Source organism: Chelmon rostratus, chromosome 22 (genome assembly GCF_017976325.1).
Source record: "Chelmon rostratus isolate fCheRos1 chromosome 22, fCheRos1.pri, whole genome shotgun sequence".
NCBI classification, from domain to species: Eukaryota; Metazoa; Chordata; class Actinopteri; order Chaetodontiformes; family Chaetodontidae; genus Chelmon; species Chelmon rostratus.
In genome coordinates this window covers 14,510,302-14,529,929 of record NC_055679.1, presented here as the reverse complement: position 1 = coordinate 14,529,929, position 19,628 = coordinate 14,510,302, and the positions used below count along the sequence as shown (strand labels likewise).

The following is a 19,628-nucleotide window of genomic DNA, read 5'->3' as shown; positions in this document are numbered from 1 at the left end:
TGAACACACAGCAAAGTCACCACCGACTGCTCTCCGGCCAACTGTTATGTCATGGATTTGGGCAGAGGGGTGGGTGAGGGAGGGAGAGGGAGGGAGGGAGGGAGGGAGAGACTTTTGAACAGCTTGTCCACCTTGTTATTCCTGAGCCAGCTACAGCATGCATGTCTGCCTCTCTGTTGTTTCGCGGCTTCGTGTGTGAATGCACGTCTCACTTTGATCTTCAGCGTCTGCTTCCCATCTAGCAGCTCCTTCAGCGCACCGCCGAGAGGGCGCAGGTATGCTCAGATCTTGTTTTTCCTTTTTACTCGCACGGCAGAGAGTTTCAGCAAAGCCTGAAATCTGAAGAAGAACTTTGAGTCAAGAATGTGATCAGATTTCTTTGGGGCCTTTTGTTAAAAGTGTGTTGTCTGTAAACATGTGGGAGTCAGAAGGGTCATTATGGGTCACTGTGGTGTTGTGAAGGGTAAAATCTCACCTTGCATGAGACTAAACTGCTGTGAAGAGCTGGTTTGTCTCGACAACCAACTTTGACATTGAAATCTGACCTTTTTTAGTAAAATCTGGGCTCTGATATCACTCAGGCTCCTTGCACATTAGCACAGAAAGAACGCCCGAAATCTCCCTGATCATTTGTTTCACCATGAGTGTGTTATCGCTGGGAAAGGATCAACGGGAATCCAATTACTCAACTAGGCCAGTAAGTGCAGGAGGGTGACAGAGCAGAAAAGGTTGAGACACAGATGAGTCTCTCTGTGTGTGAAGGGTTGGAAATGCTTATGTGGTCAACTTTTACTTTGGATTGAAGTCAGCTGAGGTCTGCAGGACACACAGCCTGGGACAGACAACATGGCAGCCAGTTGGTTTTAAAAAGCTGTGACGTCTGGGAGGCGTCTGTTTCAGTCTGCTCGCTCTGGAGTGATTCCAGTGAAAACGTGAGAAGAAAACGTGAGAAAAAATGATGCAAAATATTTATAACATAAATTAGAAAAAAATAGATTTAACATCAATGAAACACAAACCTAACCATTAATAATCAGGTGATTTTGTACCATAAAGGCACTGCTGTCTGCTGGAAATGTTTATTCAAGGCCAAATAAGCCTTTTTACTGATTTCACCCAGCTGCAAGACTCAGAGTCAGACGGTTTTATTACACAAAAAGTACCAAGCAGTTGCGAAACAGCCAGGAAGGGCGTTTGCTTTCTCCTGTGAGGCAACACAAAAAGAATTTTGCTAATTAAGAACCTACTAATAGGACATATTTGAATGTGATGTTTACATGTGGGAGGTAGAGTCAAGATTTCAGGGACAAATCCCAAAGTCGTCCGCAAGGCTTGGACAAGCTCTTGGAGGGCAAATGTGGGAAGTACAAAACGAAGGAAATTCAAAGACAGAACTTTTAATATATGTTTGCAGTCGCATCCAGAGACAATCTAGATCAGTGACCCTCAGTATGTTGTGGCTTGTGACCCATTAAAACAACTCAAATTCACTCATGACTCCTCAAAGTTGCACATTTCTATGAGCCCTTCAAGCAGAGATGGATTTTTACCTTCTCATGTTGAATAATTTCCAACATTCATAGATGCCTGAATAAAAAAAGCAAAGACGTAACAAACACCTGCAGTAGATGTTCTGTCGTTAATGACGGATGAAAATTTAAATTGTGCCATGCAAACTTTTATGGGTCAAAATCAGACAGCGTACACGTACAGTTATTTTCTTTCTTGCAGGACTGCAGACATGTATCACCAGCTTGTTTTTAAGGTTATTTTTTGCCCATTTTATTGAATAATAATGGTCGAGGTCGAAAGGAAGGAGGAAAGGAAGCGAGACATGACATTCAAAAAAATGCCACTAGACCATCAGGATGGGCTTTTTTTTCTTTTTAAAATCATTTTATGCAATGATCAGCGTTGCCTTTGAAACACATATTCTTCAGTAAATTCTCCAGTTTTCCTTCTACTTTATTTCAGAACAAAATTCTGCACAACCCACAATGAATGTAACTGGTCAATCTGCTTTACATTTGGCCCCCTGCTGCAGCCAATTATCACTAATTACAAGTATTTGTTTTGCTTACAGTAAGCAGCAACACTGCTTAGATTTCGGATTCACAACTTAATGTTGCAAACGTAAGAGATATTCAAGCTCTGGGGAGGCTGTTAGAGGATTTGTCTTCATTAAGCAGGGCTCTCCTCTTACATTTATTTTTAGGGGCACAGAGGAAAAATGAAGGGACACAGTTCTTTTTAAATATTGCACATTTAAGATTAAACATAAAGGATGGATGCGTAAACTGACTTAACTAGAAGATTGATACAGAATTATGAAATATACCTGGTCTACTATATACCGAGTCTACTAATTAATTTGGGTTTCTTTAACTCAGGGTTTGTAGCATTTTATTTGAACTGAATCCAGTATTGTCTATCTAACCAGAGCCTGATCCAGCTATGGAGGTCAGTGGTATGAGTGTCAGAACTCTTGGTATCAATTGGATTTGATTGATACTGATACTCTTACCTACTTAAATGGTCTGACAGGCCAACCTTATTGATACTGGTTCTTTTGTATTACTGCAAATAATTATCAATTTTTCATTTAAAAAAGGAGAAGTTCAGACCAGGATTAGAATTTATTTATATTTTACATATATAGAATATTATTTGTAAAACGAAGTCAATAAAGTCAATAATAACCAATTTTCCTGAAACAAAAATCTAAATAAAATGAATATTCCTGACATTTAACACTGTTTGACAGTCACGTCCCCCTCCTGCCCTCCTCCCTCTTACTGCTGCTGTGGACTCCCTGATGAGTAGGTTAGTTGCTGACAGAGGCCGTCTCAGCCACAAATTGCAATTTCTTGCGAAATTTCAAAAATAAGGTTTAGCAGTTTTCATTTTAGGTTGTACATAACAAGTAGTTTAAGAAGCATGACTAAAACAGACAGAAAGCAAAAAGATTTGCATACAGACATTTTATTCATTTAATTTTTAACATATTAATATATATGTATTTTCCACCTACTTGTATGTATATGATAGCACTATGTTTATTTTCACATATCTTTATTTAGCTGTCCTTGTCTCTTGCTGTACTGTCCTGTGTGTGAGCACATTGAGAGCAACTGAAAACCTGAGTCAAATTCCTTGCACGTGAACACATACCTGGCAAATAAATCTGAATCTGGTGAGCAAAACAGGTGAAATGCAAGTTTACGAGTCTTACATTTAATAAATTCCTCTTATTGGCTTTTTACTCACAAAGGTTTAATTGCATAGGTTCAACTTTATCTTCACTGCACAGAATCAAGTACTGAAACAGCGAAAAAAGTGCACGTATGTGTAGTGGTGATATACAGAATAAACAGTAAGGCGTAGATATTAAAATATATACTGTATGAAGAAAAAAGACACAGAGCAAGTATAAAATTAACAGCTGGAAGTATGACAGTATGAGTGTACACACTGCAGTATAAACAGTAGTACAAATATGAATATAGTGTACTTTAGGTCAGATATGCACAGTCTGGATAGTAGTATAAATTATAAATAAAAGCATATTTTCTGATGCACTAATCTCTACTAATACAGGTTATTTGCACCCAGGTATTTGTTTCACATTCACACACTCTCATTTTCACCCCTGTGCTCTCACTGTCGGGCGTACGAGTGACCACAGACAGGCCACATGTTGCGAACGTGATACAACACAGGACAGTGAAGAGCGAGTGTTGAGAGTGTCTATTCCGGGGCTGGCACGGGCGTGAATACTTTCTGCAATCAAAGCTGAGACGCGGCACAAGGGGTGAGGAGGGTCACCTTGACACTGAGACTTTTGAACCTAATTCATGCAAACAACCACGCACACGGTGGCCAGCGTTAATCTGAGAAGCTTTTATTCCCCCCATAAGTTCCAATTTTGACATTAAATGTTAATCTGAGTTATGGTGGGATTCTGAGGTGGACTGCGGGAATTGTGGCGTTTCAGACATAATGAACAACATGTCGCTTCCATTATATGTTCCTCCTCTCACGTCATGTGAAATCACTGAAATAGCTTCCACTCCTGGGTGACAGATGGAGACGTATATAGTGCCTAAACATAGCAAGATATGCAGGTCGGGGCTATAAATAGTCACAGCCGCTGTGATACAGTGCAGCAAGTGAGCAACTTTTTCCAACCACAGGCTCACTGATGTCAAGCAGAACACAGACCTGTTGACAAATGAACATACAGTGTTGTTATTTATTGAAGCCACATTGTGCAGAATTTTTCTAATTATTCTGATGGTGTGGCAAAAATACACAATCCTGTTGGAAATCGGTGCAGTCTACGTGCTGGGTTCCCAGTGTGTCTGCCATAGTGTCTGTCTTGATACTGCCACCTGGGTGTGCTAAACATTTTTCTAATTCCACTAATACTAATACTACTGCTAATAATAATAATAATAATAAACTATGCAGCAACTTTCAAAACAAAACTACATGGTGTTTTACATGGTTTCACCACCATTAGAACATGAAATGAGGCAAATAAAATCAGACGATTAACACAATACAAAAATAAAATGGAACAAAACACCAAATAAGTAATAATAATACAGATAAGACATGTTGGAAATAAAACAGTCTGCCAGCACTGATAAATAGTTTAAACTTTTTAAGTTTTGAAAAACGGTTTAACAGATTCTCACTGATTCTCGTGGTAGCTTTAAATTTTTAGATTTGCACTCAGTGTAACTGTGAATTCATCAAAACATGAAATGTTTAGCTAAAGTTAACCAGAAATTTGGCCTGGAGTTACATGACATGATGGATCTGGTGACTTAAACTTTCTGGTGACTTGGCAAAATCAAAAAAGACTTGCAACTTGAGTTTGACTCCAAAGGAATAATGTTTTATATAGCCAGTTAGCTTAGCTTAGCACAAAGACTGGAAACAGGGGGAAACAGTTAGCCTGGCTCTGTCCAAAGGTAACAAAAACTCTAAAGTTCATTAATTATATCATGCTTGTTCCATCTCTACAAAGTGTAAAACTGACACATTGTGGTTTTAAAATGGATTAGTTGCCAGAGTATTGATTATCTTTCGTGGCTCAATCGTGAGCTTTACAGGTGGAGGTGATGGTAGGTGGATGTACTTTTGGACAGATCTCGGCTTCGTCCAAAGGTGGTTTGAGAGCAGTATCGACCTTCCCCTGTAACTCTTGGCAAGAATGTGAAAAAGTTAATTTCTCAAAACATCAAACTATTTCGTTGTCAATGACTCATGACCTAATTCAATAACAAACAATTAGTTAAACAATAGTAACAATACTATACTGTACAAATACCTAATTGCAAGTAAAAGTACAAATGTATACTTGCAAAATGGCCCCTGTCAGTGTTGTATATTATCATTATACACAATAGCATATGCATCATATTTTATAAACTGATCAACTGTTTTTTGTGTATAAAATCTTGATCTGCAAAGTAACTAGTAACTGTATCTGTCAAATAAATAGTAGTGGAGTAAAAAGTACAATACTTTCCTCAACTATTTTGTCTCTGCAGCAGCCAGCCTTCATTCTGGAGGGAAAGGCCCCAGTCGAGCCCAGCAGGGGGGATGGAGGAGGCGGGGAGGCCGGCTCCCTCAGCCCCGGGCCTGCTGCTCTGTCTCTGACCCAGGCAGAGAGTCCTGGGCCCTGGCAGAGTGAGAGCCTGCTGGCAGAGTCCTGGTCCACGATGGGTGACGTGGACCCCGAGGACACTAAGAGCCTGGACAGCAGTGACGGGGCGGCTCTGACCGGGGAGGAGAACCACTCCTCCAACTCCGATATGGTCCACCTAGAGCGGGAGGAGGCCGAGATGCTCGAGGAGGCAGAGAAGGAGGCCGCAGAGGAGGAGAGGGCGAGGAGAACGGAGGAGGAGGAGGAGGAAGATGAGGATCTGCAGACGAGCGTGTTGAGTGTCTTAGGCGCGGAGAAGGAGCTGGCTGGGCTCAGGGAGGAGGAGCAGGACCTCCACGCCCCAGAAACTGAGGAGCTCCTGGTGTCAGCAGAGGAGCCCCGCATGCAGAGGGAGCCTGCAGAGTTCATGCAGGTGGTTCCCCCGATGGCACTGCCTCCTCTGCCTATCGTCAGGCTCGATCCCCCCTCCACTACATCCACCCCAGTCCCTTCAACCACAACCTCTGAAGCTGAGGAGCTGTTTTCTACTCAGGGCCTCCACCCTCCATCTATCCTCGCTCCGATGGCAGCAGAGCCTCCGATAGAGAGCCTCCAGCAGCTAAAATTCTCACAGATTCCCCTCTTGGATGTGGAGGAACATTCAGTTGAAGCCTCTCAAGCGGTGCCAGAAAAGCCGGATCCCGCAGCTCCACCAAAGACTTCCAAACCTCTGAGCTCCACTGAGCTGCTGTGTGGAGGCGCTGCTTTAGTAGCCGTTGTAGGAGTAGTAGCATATGGTGCTGTGGCCTACTGTAGAAAGTAGAACACCCCTCCTTTAACCACGAATCCCCCTTTCAACACAGCTCTTCTGTTTTTAAACTGATTCCAAATGAAATATTCCACTTCACTCTCTGAATTCTGGATTTTTATTCTCAGACACTCTGCGTATTGTAGTCAACATCAGACGCATCAATTTGATTTTTCGGATTCGTTTTGTGCTACCTCAGCTCACAGCAGAGCTCATGGCCTTTGTTTTTCTGTGTACGATAGATCTCTGAGGAAATTTAGTCAGTGAAATGTAAACCTGGAATGTAAAATCATGCAAGGTACAATTTTAAAGGATCCTGAAACTTGAAATGTTTGTCCATGTTTCTTTGTGTGATTGAGTCTCTTGTTATTCAGCTTTTACCAAAGAACTGTGGCTCAGATTTTCAGCCAACAGAAACCTTTGGCAGCTTTCTGCATCTTGACGATGGCACACACACACACACACACACACACACACACACACACACACACACACACACACACACACACTGGTACATTCCCCTTTATGCAGGTGCATGTATCTGTACTGCATATACGACATGAACAGCAAGACGGTATAGAGAATGAAAACAACCTTTTTGGCTTATTTAAACCTGCAATCACTTTCTGGCCACTTGGGGGCAGCAAATATAAGCTGTGAAGACAACAATGACATATTATTATTTAAAGTTGACATGATGTTAGCAAACAGCCACTATTTTCTTGTCCTGCAGATATAAAGCAACGCTAGCATTCACTTGGTGTTGTTTGTCTGGACCCCTGGTGAAAGTAAGTCCACAGTTCTGCTCTGTTTTTGTCTCTAACGTCTAACTGCGAAGTGCAAAGTGCTGTTTACCGGCTGAGGTGGTTGCAGCTGCCTGTCGTCGTGAAAACAAATCAAAACAATGATTTCAGATACCCAAAGCCTAGCTCTAACCCTCTACTAGAACTAAGGGAACAAAGAAGTCAAGTAATTCATGTTAGTGGGTTTATCTCTACTAGCGACCTCTTTCAATTCATTCATAGAAATACTGATCATTTAAAGCAGCTGTGTGTACTTACGACCTTTCATCTAAGCTACTTAACCAAAGACTGATGCTCCCTTTTTTCCCTCAATGAGGGAATACTATACTACATTTCACAATAAGCAAAGATTAGAAAACAGTTCAGCAGAAATAACTCATGTACGAATTTGTTCAGACTCATGATCTCTGTATTCCTGAATCCCACATCTGTGCAGCCCCTTGCATTACTTTAACACATCAGGTCTGGAACCACTGAGCTGGTTATCCAAATACGTGTCCTGCTGTGAACCTGTGCAGGACTCCAAAAAGCTCTGGTGGTATTCGCCATGACCTTTGACCCCCGTGTGTAAAGAGTGCAACAGGTTTGGATACAAACACAAAGAGTGGGTGGAAAATGATAAAACTTGCATGCAGCACAGCAAATAAGCTCTTTCTACAACTTGTTGACTTTAGAGCTGAGAGTTCCCTGTACTAAAAAAGCCTACTCTATATTTTGTTGTTTTTGTGAATAAACTTTTACAAATGAGAGCTATTTTTGTTGCTTTCATGCAGTAAATACAGCGTTTGTGTAGGCCTACATATAAGAATACATACATATGAAGCATAACAGGGGTTATTTATCAGAGAGATCATAGAAAAACAAAGTGTGATCCCTCTCTAACATACAGTATGTGGCTTTATTATTTGCTTTGTTGAAGCACCTTCCATGCACAGAAAACACCTTTAGCATCAGAGTCTGCTACTTCAGGCTGTGGGAAACTGAAAAAGAAAATCTCTCTGAAAACTCCCACGACTGCAGCTGGATGGTTAAAAATGAGCCCTGGCTGCAGCCCTCCTCTTTTTGGCAGGACTTGAAAAGATGAGCGCTTCAGTTTGTGTGGTTTGTTGCTCTGTGCTGCCCTCTGCTGGTCAGTCGCAACATTTCAGTCATTGAGCAAACAAGCCACAAGCCAATATTACCCTCATCAACATGAGCAAGAAATAGATTTAAACAATTATTAACAATTAATTAATAATCAACCTCTATTCTGTGAAATCAAATCATTTAAAACTTAGATAAGGATAATAATAATAATATATATTATAATTATAATAATAATCGATAAGGAAAAGGCACCTGCTGTATTACCAAGGGACACAAAACATATTAAAAATATCTGCAACTTTGTTTACACTGTGAGGGCCTTAAAAATATGCCTTAAGATAAAGAAACAGATATAAAGAACAGCAGAAACACAGTGATCACTTTTATTTTCTGCTCTCGCAGGACACAAACATGAGCTCATAGATAATGATTATAACTCTGCGGTCTCACCAGCATTCAGCTTGATAGGCTAATTATGCAGCAGCGGCGTTGACACTTCTTGATTTTCATCGAGTGCCAGTAAATAAAGAACAATGGGGCTGACTGTGCTGCGGTCAGCCTGCCGTTCCCACATCGCTGCCGACACGAACGCAGCTATTGAATTGAGAAGGGGAAGGAAAGTGCTTCTTTGTTTGGAAAGATAAAGCTGCAGCTCTGTCTGCTCTGCCAGAAATAACCTGTACCACCTTCATAGATAAACATGAATCTCTTCAACTCCCAGCACGCCTAACCACATAGGCTAATGAACATTCACAAGCAGCCCCAGCCAGATAATGGCAATAAATGTAAAGTGGGCAGCATCAAGGTACAATAGAATACAATATTTAGTACAATAATGTAAAATATTGGAAAATTATTCTTTAAATGTGTCAAATATACAAATACTGTATGTCAGTCAGTAATGAAAAATGCTTTTATGACAATCAGTGACAATGCTAACATGCTAATGGTTAGCAGGTATAAGGATTGCCATGTTTGCCATCTTAGTTTAGCGTGTTCATGCTAGCATTTGCTAATTCGCATTAAACACACAATACAGCTGAGGCTGATGGGAATGTTATTAGTTTTGCAGGTGATTGTTCGTCGCTATAGAGGAAAAGTTATCGCACTTCATCCTCTTGATCAATATATGATCCATAATAATCCATCCAATAAGCAGCTGGGATATGTCAGTCTGGACCAAAGTGGCGCATTGATCGACACTAGAGCTGTGCTGAAGACCAGAATAGTATGAACTCGAGCTATTTTGATAAATCTAATCACCTGTACGTTTAGATCAGAAGGTGATGATGAGCACGAATAATGAATAAAAGAGCAGTGATTATTTCATTCTAAAGAACAAAGCACATAAAACATCTGAGAACAACTCTGAGACTAAAGCCTAATGGAGCACGAGGGAGTCGAGCCTGCGTCCCGCACGGTGCCAACACCAGCACACAGCTGTCAGGCCTCAGCTGCAGCCCAACAGGTTGTGGTCTTTAATTTATGGAGCTGATCTGACACAAGTTTCACCCTGAATGGAAAGAGGGAAAGACGGAGAGGCCGAGGGGACGAGGTTTGTGGTTCTTTGTCTTTATCAGCGTGCTGCACAGGCAGGAAACACACACAAACGCGCATGCATATTTGCATGTGTGCACACGGGAGACACTCCTTCCTCCTACACACACACACAGACACACACACACACTCATAAACAGACCTGCACAATATGGTAATTTACTGCGACAAGGTGCTTTTCTTTACTGATGGGAAAGCAACTTTAGTGAGTAAAAATCAACCAAGTTATGGATCAAGTTGGATCAGATCACATCAGAGCAGAGCCCGCTGAGTGTTCCTCTGAGCCAACAACGTATGGGTTGGCTTTGCTATAATCTGTGCATCTCCATTTTCTTTGTTTTCATGGCGTTTCCAGCTCAGGCCTGACTGCCGCCACTCTCGCCCGGCCTGAAAGGGGAACTTCAGGAGCAAGTCAGTTGATATTTAAAACTGCACACCGGAGATAAATGAACTTCTCAAAAAGCCGGTGTTTATTTGAACAGAGGGATTGGCTTTGAGTGGAAAAAAAGTGCAGGCTGAGTTTAACAGTGATCGCCACATTATTAACCATTAACCTTTACAATCACATTTATCTGAAGCTGTGTTTATGGCATTCTGCTGGTCAATTGGAAACTCAAATAGCCGCGACTTTTATTCTAATTTGGCTCCAGCTCCTCACTAATGCACCTGTTTTCAGTCAGGATTTAATGACTCCCTGTGTCATTGAAATAATGTAAGAGAAGGTGCAAAACAGGCACATTTTTATTTTTCCTGCAAAGTTTAAGCACAGTACAATGAACTTCTCTTAAAATCAAAGCAAACAGCAGTTAGGAAATGACGGGTAAATGCAAAAATAAGGTGCTCCAAATGTTTCTGTGTCTCTTTAATGGCGACACGTCATCAAAAAATGTCATAAAGGAATAAACAAACAAAGAGAAGAGGAACAAAGTTTGTTGTTTACAAGATCGACAAGGATTCGTGTTGCTTTGTGAGGAATGAAAAGGCTTTTAAATTTTGCCTCTCAGTTAATCTTTGCCTAGCTTGTCTTTGGTTTATCACTTTCTGTGCAACATAAAGGCAGAATAAAACGTGTAAGTTCCATTTTCTGTGCAAAGTTTGCAATTACAATATTAGAAAATTCCACATTTAAAACAGCAGATGCAATTACATGCTGAAAAAAAATCTGAGATTTAGCCTTCAAATTAAACTGGAATATAAAGCATATTTTTATAGGCAGTCACAAACGATTAATATCCTTTAATTTATTGGAAGTTAGTGGTTTTCCATTGTTTGTGTAACTTATAAGAGCCCAGCTACTGTCTCCTATGAAGAGGACTTATCATGCAAATATGCATTCACTTTATTGCCAGAAAACAAAAGACCACAGTGTTAAAAACTCCCTGCTGTGCTATAGGCTCAAATTTCAATTTACAGAAAAGCGTATTACTGAACAGCAACCGATTATAGATGTTTATGTTACACAGATATCTCGCCTGCTATGCAAATTCTCACATCAGGCTGAGAATTAGTGGTGTTTCTGGGATCGAGCGTACAATAAAAGAGGTTTTTGTTGTTCGGAGATTGTGATCTCCACTATGAGAGAGCGTGATGCTCAGGTGTCTATCTGATCCGCGTTTCCAAAAAAGAAGAAGTGTTGCGCCGCAGGACATCTTGACGTTAACACATTTAAATTGACCGGCTCCATCGACTCATGTGGCTGAACGGTGAACAGGTATTGGAGGTCTGCAACTTATATATACCTGTCCAAACAGTGTACACCTGCACCAGTGTAGCAGTGACAGAAATGGCCTCAACTGAAGGCAACACTCAGACATGCAAGATGGTGAGTTGTAAGGATGCTAGACTTTTATTACATTTCCATTTAGAAGAGATTGTGTCTTCTTAATTTTTATCCTTATTTAAGGGAAAAAGTAAGTTAAGACAGGAAGTTAAGTTTTTCCCCCTGTGTCAATGTATTCTAGACCTCCTTGGACAACGACATCAACCAACACTTCCAGGATGCAATAGATGTGATTCAGCAGCATTCAAATAATTCATATTATGATTCAGGTACAGTATAAATCTGCACAACTTCTGCTATTTGTCGTATTTTCAGTGCACGATTTTCTGCCTCTCACTTACACGCTGCTGCACTTCTTTTAAAATGTATTTTATTTTACTTTATGCATTCGATGTCCACTTTATTATTCATATTCAGTGGGTTTTATTCTTCATTTTGTTTTACACATCCTGTCTATTCTTCATTTTCATCTAATTTTTACTATTTTTTATTAAAAGGATTTTATTTCCACTTTATTTTGCATTTTTGCATTGAATCCCTGTTTTAATGTTTATTTGTCTTTTTTATGTGAATCACTTTGAGCTGCATTTCTTGCATGACAGGTGCTATCCAAATTAAGTTTATTCTTCTTGTTGTTATTATTATTATTATTAGCATTAGTAGTATTAATATTATTTTAATAATCTACATTTTCTTCTCTTCTATCATGCAAAGAAAGCTGTTTGGATTGATTCTGTCACTTTGATGAATTTATTTGTATTTTATCTGATAGCATGACATCTGAATGGAGTTTATCACCCTTCTTTTGCTTTTCAGAGTACACATATTACGAGACTCTGGGGACCCAGCAGCCGTCGCTGCAGTGTCAGATCTCCTGCTGCCTCGTCACACACCCGTCTGATGTACCACCTCCTGTGTACGACTGGAATGACGTGGCTGTAAGACAACAGATTTCTGCATTCGTGTGTCTGGAAAAAAGGGGGGAAGGAGAGTTTTTTGACTTTAAATGCTACTCTTTCAGCACCAGTCGTGGCCTCAGGTCATCCCTGATGTCTCCCTCGGCCACCCTGTGCAAAATGACTCGCCTCATTTCTACTCAATGTTACCACCACTGAGGAGCAGCAAAGGTGAGCAGAACACATTACACGAGCAATTCTCTGGGATTTCATTTTTATTCCATTTCATCATTAAAACAAGATGAATTCCACCTCCTCAGGTCGCAAGAAGCTCAGACTTTATGAATACCTCCACGAGGCGCTGAATGACCCCAACATGGGCGACTCAATCCAGTGGACAGACAGCAGCAGCGGCATCTTCCACTTCATCTCCAAGAACAAGGAGAAGCTGGCTGAGTGCTGGGGCCAACGCAAGGGCAACCGCAAGACCATGACCTATCAGAAGATGGCAAGAGCCCTGAGAAACTACAGCCGCACTGGCGAGATCATGAAAGTGAGACGCAAGCTCACTTACCAGTTCAACCCAGACATCCTGCACAGGCTCGGCTCTGCACAGGCGCCCGTGCACCTGCCCTGCCACCCCGCACAGGAGGAGGTCCACACCCGGCAGCAGAGCCCGGCGGAGCAGGGCCACTGCGGCTCGGCGGGGGTGGACTGGCACAGCTGGTACGGACACTACCAGCTGCAGGAAGACTACGACCTGGCCTCCAGCTTCACTTCACACAGCATCACCAAACTCTGAGCCGGAGGATGGTTCGATCACACAGGAGGAAAATCTCTTAAAGCCTTCAAGGTTGAGATGGTTTTCAAAGACAGTTCAGTTTCTGGGTCCACATTCAGTCCCTGCATGTAATTATATGTTACAGTGGGAGTATTCATGTCCCAAACGGTAACATTCCTCAGTTTAAATACCCTTTATTTTAGCATTTTGTGCTCCACATAGAGGGATTACTGTAAAATAATTTGTAAATACTCAAAATATGAGTGAGCAAAACTTGTGAGTGAATCAAGAAAAGTGTTTCCTTTGTAAAACCCCTAACTTTAAATGAAAAGTACCGAAATCTATCTAAAAATGATCAGCTTTGGCAAACATTCTGATCCTTTTGATTAGACATATAAAGCAAATGACATACTTATTTGCATATACATGTATATTTTTCTTGTAGCAGTGTTGCACATGTTTTAACAGCGTCTCAGATCTGCGAGCCAGTTAACAGGTAACAGAGACCTGCTGATTCCTGCTGTCAGACTTTCTGGGTCTATATTCAGTCAATGAATGTTATTTCATGTCATTTCAAAAATTATAAATTATGATATAAACATAATTTGACAATTTGTGGATTTGTGGATTTATACACTGCCAGTCAAACATCTTTGAATGGTCTATATTTTTAGGAGTGTCACTGTAAATGAATTGTAAATCTTGTAATTTGATATATATAACCATTAGATATAAATTACAATGCCTTGAATCTGATTAAAAATGGACATGTATGTTTGACATGCAGCTAAATACAAGGATTTTTTCAGTATCTGAAAGTAGTGTATTGTTTGTGGTTTACACTATGACAAAACATCCAGAAATGAAAAAAAAAATTAAATGTTTTACACAGCCAGCTTCAGTCAGTGAAACAAATGTGTCTTCTCCTGCAGACGTCAGTCATTAAAATAAAATAAAAATCCATTTATCTTATCTTGCTATATTTTCTAATTTAGAAGATATATAATATAACTACAACGACAGATTTACCGCAAAATGTTAAAATATAAGATGTATATTAAAAGGTTGCCCATGGCTCCTCTTGTGCAACCAGTAATAAACATTCTGTAAATCTTTTTCTTAATGAAGTGTCACAGAAAAATCATGTTTGTACTCTTTTTGTATTTATTGTGCATGAATAAATTGATACATTTAATAAAATTTTTGTTGTTCAACTTTTCATTTTTTCGATATTTGTTGTCATCTTCTGAACACAAACAATAAATGGATCTGTGTACTTCGTCTTGCTGACTCTGTGACGACAAGCTGCAGCCGCACTGTTTGTGCCAAACAGAAAACGCCGGCATTATCATACAAATACATCAAGACTGCGCTGAAAGATTTGGCACCGTCTCCATTGCAGTGAAATATTACAACAAGCACGCTACCAAATCTGAAATTAAGACACATCCTGTGAGGAAAAATATGGCACCAAGTGTGTTTTTCCTGAAAAGAGAGCATTTTGTCGACGCTGCCTCAAGGCCAGGTCTTATCTGGTTCAGCGGGGAGGATGTGGTCAGTGCTGGGAGGCTTTGTTGATGGGTTAACTGGTGCTGGTGCTGGGGCTTTGTGGGATGGTGGTCATTGTTCCTGTGAGCCCGGGGTATAGAAATAGTCTGGTGTTATGCAGAAAGCCCGTTCCTGCTGGGGGGTATAATAAGAGTTCGGGTACTTGAGCGTCTCAAAGTCAGTTTGGTGAAATTCTCCCAAACTGCGAGGACTGTGCTGCACTAGGATCAGCCTCATCAGAGATGGTAAAGGGCTGACTTGCTGCAGGGGTGACATTTAGACTTATCCTCAAGGCAAAACACTGAAAATTGTGCATTATTCAAGGCTGATTTTGAATTATTTATTATTCATCAAAATTCTTTGCAGGAGACTCAGTCTGATTTGGAGGTGATCTTAGAGTTCCTGGAGGAGTACTACAAACAAAACACTGGAGAAAATGGTAAGAGGGAATCCTGGAAAATCAAACTGCAACACTAATTTAAGTATTTGAGCAACGTTTTGTTTCCCATAGAGGACAAGGTGTACTGGACTGCAGATGGAGAGTCATGGGAGCAGCGCTGGACGTGCTACGAGCCACCAGTAAGCCTTAAAAATGTTCATTTAAGTCATCTTTTTCCCAACACGAGACACCTGTATTCTGGTAAAATGTGCACAAACGACGTAGCCTTTAATGCTGTTCGGCATTCTGCTCCATCTCTCTCTCCATCATTTCCTCCATCCAAGAATATCAAACCTGCACTTCAGCCTTTGCTGGCACACGACGCCCCACCAGCTCTCAGCCAAAACACAACAGCAACATTGTGTGAGCGTGGGTCAGTGCCAAACTTTGTATCAACAAGACAACCAACCAAACACGCGGCCACAGCAGCGGGGAGTGGTGAGTTCTCCTTTTTTTGGTCACTAGATACTGTTATTGCCCTGGTTGCTAGCAGCCTGAGGGAAACAATACCAAGAGAGCAAATAAGAGACCTTCCCTTTACTGTAAAAAACAATGGCGCTTAGCTCAATAGCTGTTTTTACATATCTATCAGATAACCGCAGTGTTTACAGCTTTACCCTCATCTCTGAATGGCATCCCATCAGTGACTAATTTTCTGGGAATTGTTGTATTTAAGGAAATGATTAACCGTAACCTGCACTAACAGTTTTAGTGAGGCACAGCTGCCGTTATATTCCCTATATTCACTTTCAAATCCCTGTGAAGTCTTCATTGTGCCACTTGCTGTTCACAGGTAGAAAGGTGCGACTCTTTCACTTCCTGTTTGAGATGCTGGAGGACCCGAGCATGGCCCACTGCGTGTCCTGGGTGCCAGCAGCCGCCGGCGTCTTCCGCTTTTCCTCCACCAACAAGGACCAGGTGGCGGCACTCTGGGGCCAGAGGAAGGGCAACAAGAGGCCCATGACTTACCAGAAGATGTCCCGCGCCCTCAGGAACTACGCCCGGTCCGGAGAGATCTTCAAGGTGAAGAAGAAGCTCACCTACCAGTTCAGCCGAGACACCCTGATGTCACTGCAGAAGCGTCGTCCAGGAGATTCGTAATGTAGATTTTGAGTCACTCCCATCCTATAAAATATATATATAAAACTCTTTTTTTTTTTTTAAATCTAGGAGCTTTAACTTTCATTTTCAACTTTTTCCATTATCAGCTTGTCAATGCTCGTTCACAAATCAGTTTTCTTCACGTACATGCTTTGAGTTTGTGGTGTAAATAATAAAAAAGATATAAAGGAAAATATTTTACTCTTACAGTGGCGTCAATTTGTTGTGTTTTTATTATATTTTATTGTTTATTGAAGGGGGGTAATGCAAAGTATTTCTAGCACCAGATATATTTGTGGTCTCATGGGTGGAGGCCATGGTTGATGTGCAGGTTGATGAAGTAAAAGATAACAGTCAGCTGTGGTGAATTAAACCATTGTCTGAAAAGAGACACAATAAATTACCATATTACATTTAGAAGAAAAAGAGAGAGAGACTGTATTTGTTCCCTACAAGGAAGTCAACCATCAGGAATCTAAACATCATAAAAAAACAACAGTCCATCAAGAAATTTCCAGACACAGACCTGTAAAATAAAGTGTTATCCATTCACTAAACCCTCAAGTGAAAGATGGAAATGAGCACTTTCTAAGTTTTGCTCAATTTTCACCACATTTATGTGACATAAACAGCATATGGGACAAATTGTAATGCAATCACACAGTTACAGTACATGATTATTTTTCAGTTATTCCATCACATCTTGATACATTTAATGGCCAGTTGTTGTCATCTGCAGTGAAATGTAACCAAGTACATTTACTAAAGTACTGTGCTTACATACAGTTTTGAGGTACTTAGTATTTCCATTTTATACTACTTTATACTTCTACCCTACTACCTTTCAGGGGCAAATATTAGAGTTTTTACACCACTTTAACCATAGTTACTATAGTTACTAGATTTTTCATGCAAAACAACTCCAAATACTATGATGAAACTTGATGTATTATTATAGACTAAAGGCTACTTGCACACACACATACACACACACACACAAACTTGCACTTCTATCCTTATGAGGACCCACTAACAACTATACAACTCCTCCCCTTTCTGTTGAAGCAGAACTCTTACCTTGTAATGCTATTATCAGCATTATTTTTACTATATTGTGCATTTTTTTTATCTTTACTCTTGAATTATTGTTGCTTTACTTAACATGTGCACATTTGCATTTACCCTTGGCACAAATGCATTTGCACAGTTTTACTATTTCATTAGTATGGTTATATGTCTGTATATGATTTTTAAATATTTCATCCCTCTTTCCAGCTATGTGCTGAGTTATTTGTACTGCCACAGAACAATTTTCCTTCAGGATCAATGTCAAAAGTGTGTTTGACATTGTTTTGAGTTGTTGAACGATAAAAGTGTCTCTCGCCCTCACAGCAGGATGAGAGAAATACCAGTCAGAGAAACAGTGAGCAATCCAGCAAGAGAAGCAAAAACACCTGCATGGATGAACACAAACTGATTTTAAAACAGTTCAGATTAGCTGCATCTCAGTTGCCTACTTTTAATTGCTGCTTACATTTTAACACACACACACAATATATGATAATGTACAGAATACTCTAAAAGCACCATTCTGCAAAAGTAATTTTCTTTTAGCATATTTTATGTACAATATATGATAATAATTCAGTACTTTTACTAAATCCAATTATAAATGCAGGATTTCGACCTGTAGCCGATTACTTGAGCAGCAGTCCCCAGTTTTTCTTGATTTCTGTCAAAAACATTTTCTCTTACTCTCAAAAGGTTGTTTTCCCATCGAGTAGATTTCCTGAGCAATACTGAGCATAACCCTGAGGATTTCTACTTCCCCCTGAGAGAAAACAGTCATGCAGCAGCCTAATATGCGTCTTGACCTGCTGACAAGTGTGTATGTGCATGTGTTATCCTTTATGTAATAGTTTTTGATGGCTGATGGGAACCAGAGGGTGTCAGTGTAGTCCACCTCAGAGCCTTCAGCTTCTGCTTTTTCCTTTCCTGTGGGGTGTGACCTCATGGCTAAATCGCCTCTGTGATGTGAACTCTCGGCCGTCCCGGGCAATACCAAATGGTTTTGTGCTCTTTGTAGCGGACCCACATGATACTTCCCTAAGCCTAGTATTTACTGCTGGAGCCCACTCCAGGTTATAAATGGGCTAACTGAGCTATGGGTGTCTGTTACCAAGAAAGGCCACATACTTTGAGCTGAATTACCAAAACAGTCATTTAAGGAAAGAGTATGTCCTTAATTAAAAGCTTCCACATCATATGATATGCGTGGGCTTGCAGTATAGATCTTATTTTGAAGTGACAGTGACTCATTTCAAAGATCTCTCCGTTTGCTATGATTGTCCGAGTAATGATGATGCGTCTCTGACAGTCGATGTAAGCTGCAGTCCAGTGCACAGACAGTATACCAGGCCCAAAAATAGAGCTGTGCCTTGTCTCGACTGCCCTGTTTGGCTGTCTGAGGAATTAATTGAGCGGGTTTTAAGTGCACTCTCATGTGGAGATCATTAACATGCTCAAGTGGTTATGATCCTGGTAAATTCTCTGCAGGAGTTTGCAACTGTCCACGTGAAGACGCCTCGACGCGGCGGCGGGTAAAAAAGCTGCGTGCTTGTTGCTGCTCGTAAATCCAGCAGCTTTCAGCCTCGTTGTTTAATCTTCACGACCTTATCAGAGGCCGCACCTGATTTATCGCTTGTGTTTGACATGCTAAAAAGATTCATTAGGACTAAAGCAGCCACATCAACAACATAATTCACTGTGAAACCCTCTTTTCATGTCAGATACACATGTCAAATGTCAAGGTTTATGACAGCTTTCTAATTATAGGCCATATTACCACCACTCAGGCATTTCCCCAGTATTTATTTACCAGGTTGGAAAGCCGGCTGTTCTTGGACAGCATCCCCCCTGGATTAAACTGATATCTGGCATCTGGCATCAAGTCGCTGCATGTCATCTCAAACCTTTCCTTTATGATAAAGCTAAGGATTCCCTGAATATCTTGTATATCATGTGGGATTGTCAGAGAGTATTAGAGCAGCAGACCTGTGACAATGACGACCTCTCCCTCGTTTATCCCACCTCCTGATTTCCCAGCCTCTTTCTTCACCTACTTCTGTGCTGCCTTAACGATACTGATGGCAGGCTGACAGCCCTCACCCTGA

The 19,628-nt window shown here is 40.8% G+C and overlaps 3 protein-coding genes across 3 annotated transcripts; all 3 read left to right on the top strand.

The window, feature by feature from the left end:
- The first annotated feature begins 149 nt into the window (after nucleotides 1–149).
- On the top strand, nucleotides 150–6,770 carry si:ch211-214j24.14 (uncharacterized protein LOC559160 homolog). The gene is made up of 2 exons (XM_041964357.1): nucleotides 150–275; nucleotides 5,562–6,770. Exon 2 carries the CDS (start codon nucleotides 5,733–5,735, stop codon nucleotides 6,477–6,479), a length of 747 nt encoding a protein of 248 aa, XP_041820291.1. The 5' UTR covers nucleotides 150–275; nucleotides 5,562–5,732; the 3' UTR covers nucleotides 6,480–6,770.
- Nucleotides 6,771–11,597: 4,827 nt separating this feature from the next.
- On the top strand, nucleotides 11,598–14,178 carry spic (Spi-C transcription factor (Spi-1/PU.1 related)). The gene is made up of 5 exons (XM_041964177.1): nucleotides 11,598–11,732; nucleotides 11,872–11,959; nucleotides 12,507–12,628; nucleotides 12,712–12,817; nucleotides 12,907–14,178. The coding sequence occupies exons 1-5, from the start codon at nucleotides 11,601–11,603 to the stop codon at nucleotides 13,386–13,388; spliced, it is 930 nt and encodes a 309-aa protein (XP_041820111.1). The 5' UTR covers nucleotides 11,598–11,600; the 3' UTR covers nucleotides 13,389–14,178.
- Nucleotides 14,179–14,980: 802 nt separating this feature from the next.
- Nucleotides 14,981–16,455, top strand: spi2 (Spi-2 proto-oncogene). The gene is made up of 5 exons (XM_041964456.1): nucleotides 14,981–14,998; nucleotides 15,240–15,354; nucleotides 15,427–15,494; nucleotides 15,639–15,792; nucleotides 16,148–16,455. Exons 1-5 carry the CDS (start codon nucleotides 14,981–14,983, stop codon nucleotides 16,453–16,455), a joined length of 663 nt encoding a protein of 220 aa, XP_041820390.1.
- The last annotated feature ends 3,173 nt before the right edge of the window (nucleotides 16,456–19,628 follow it).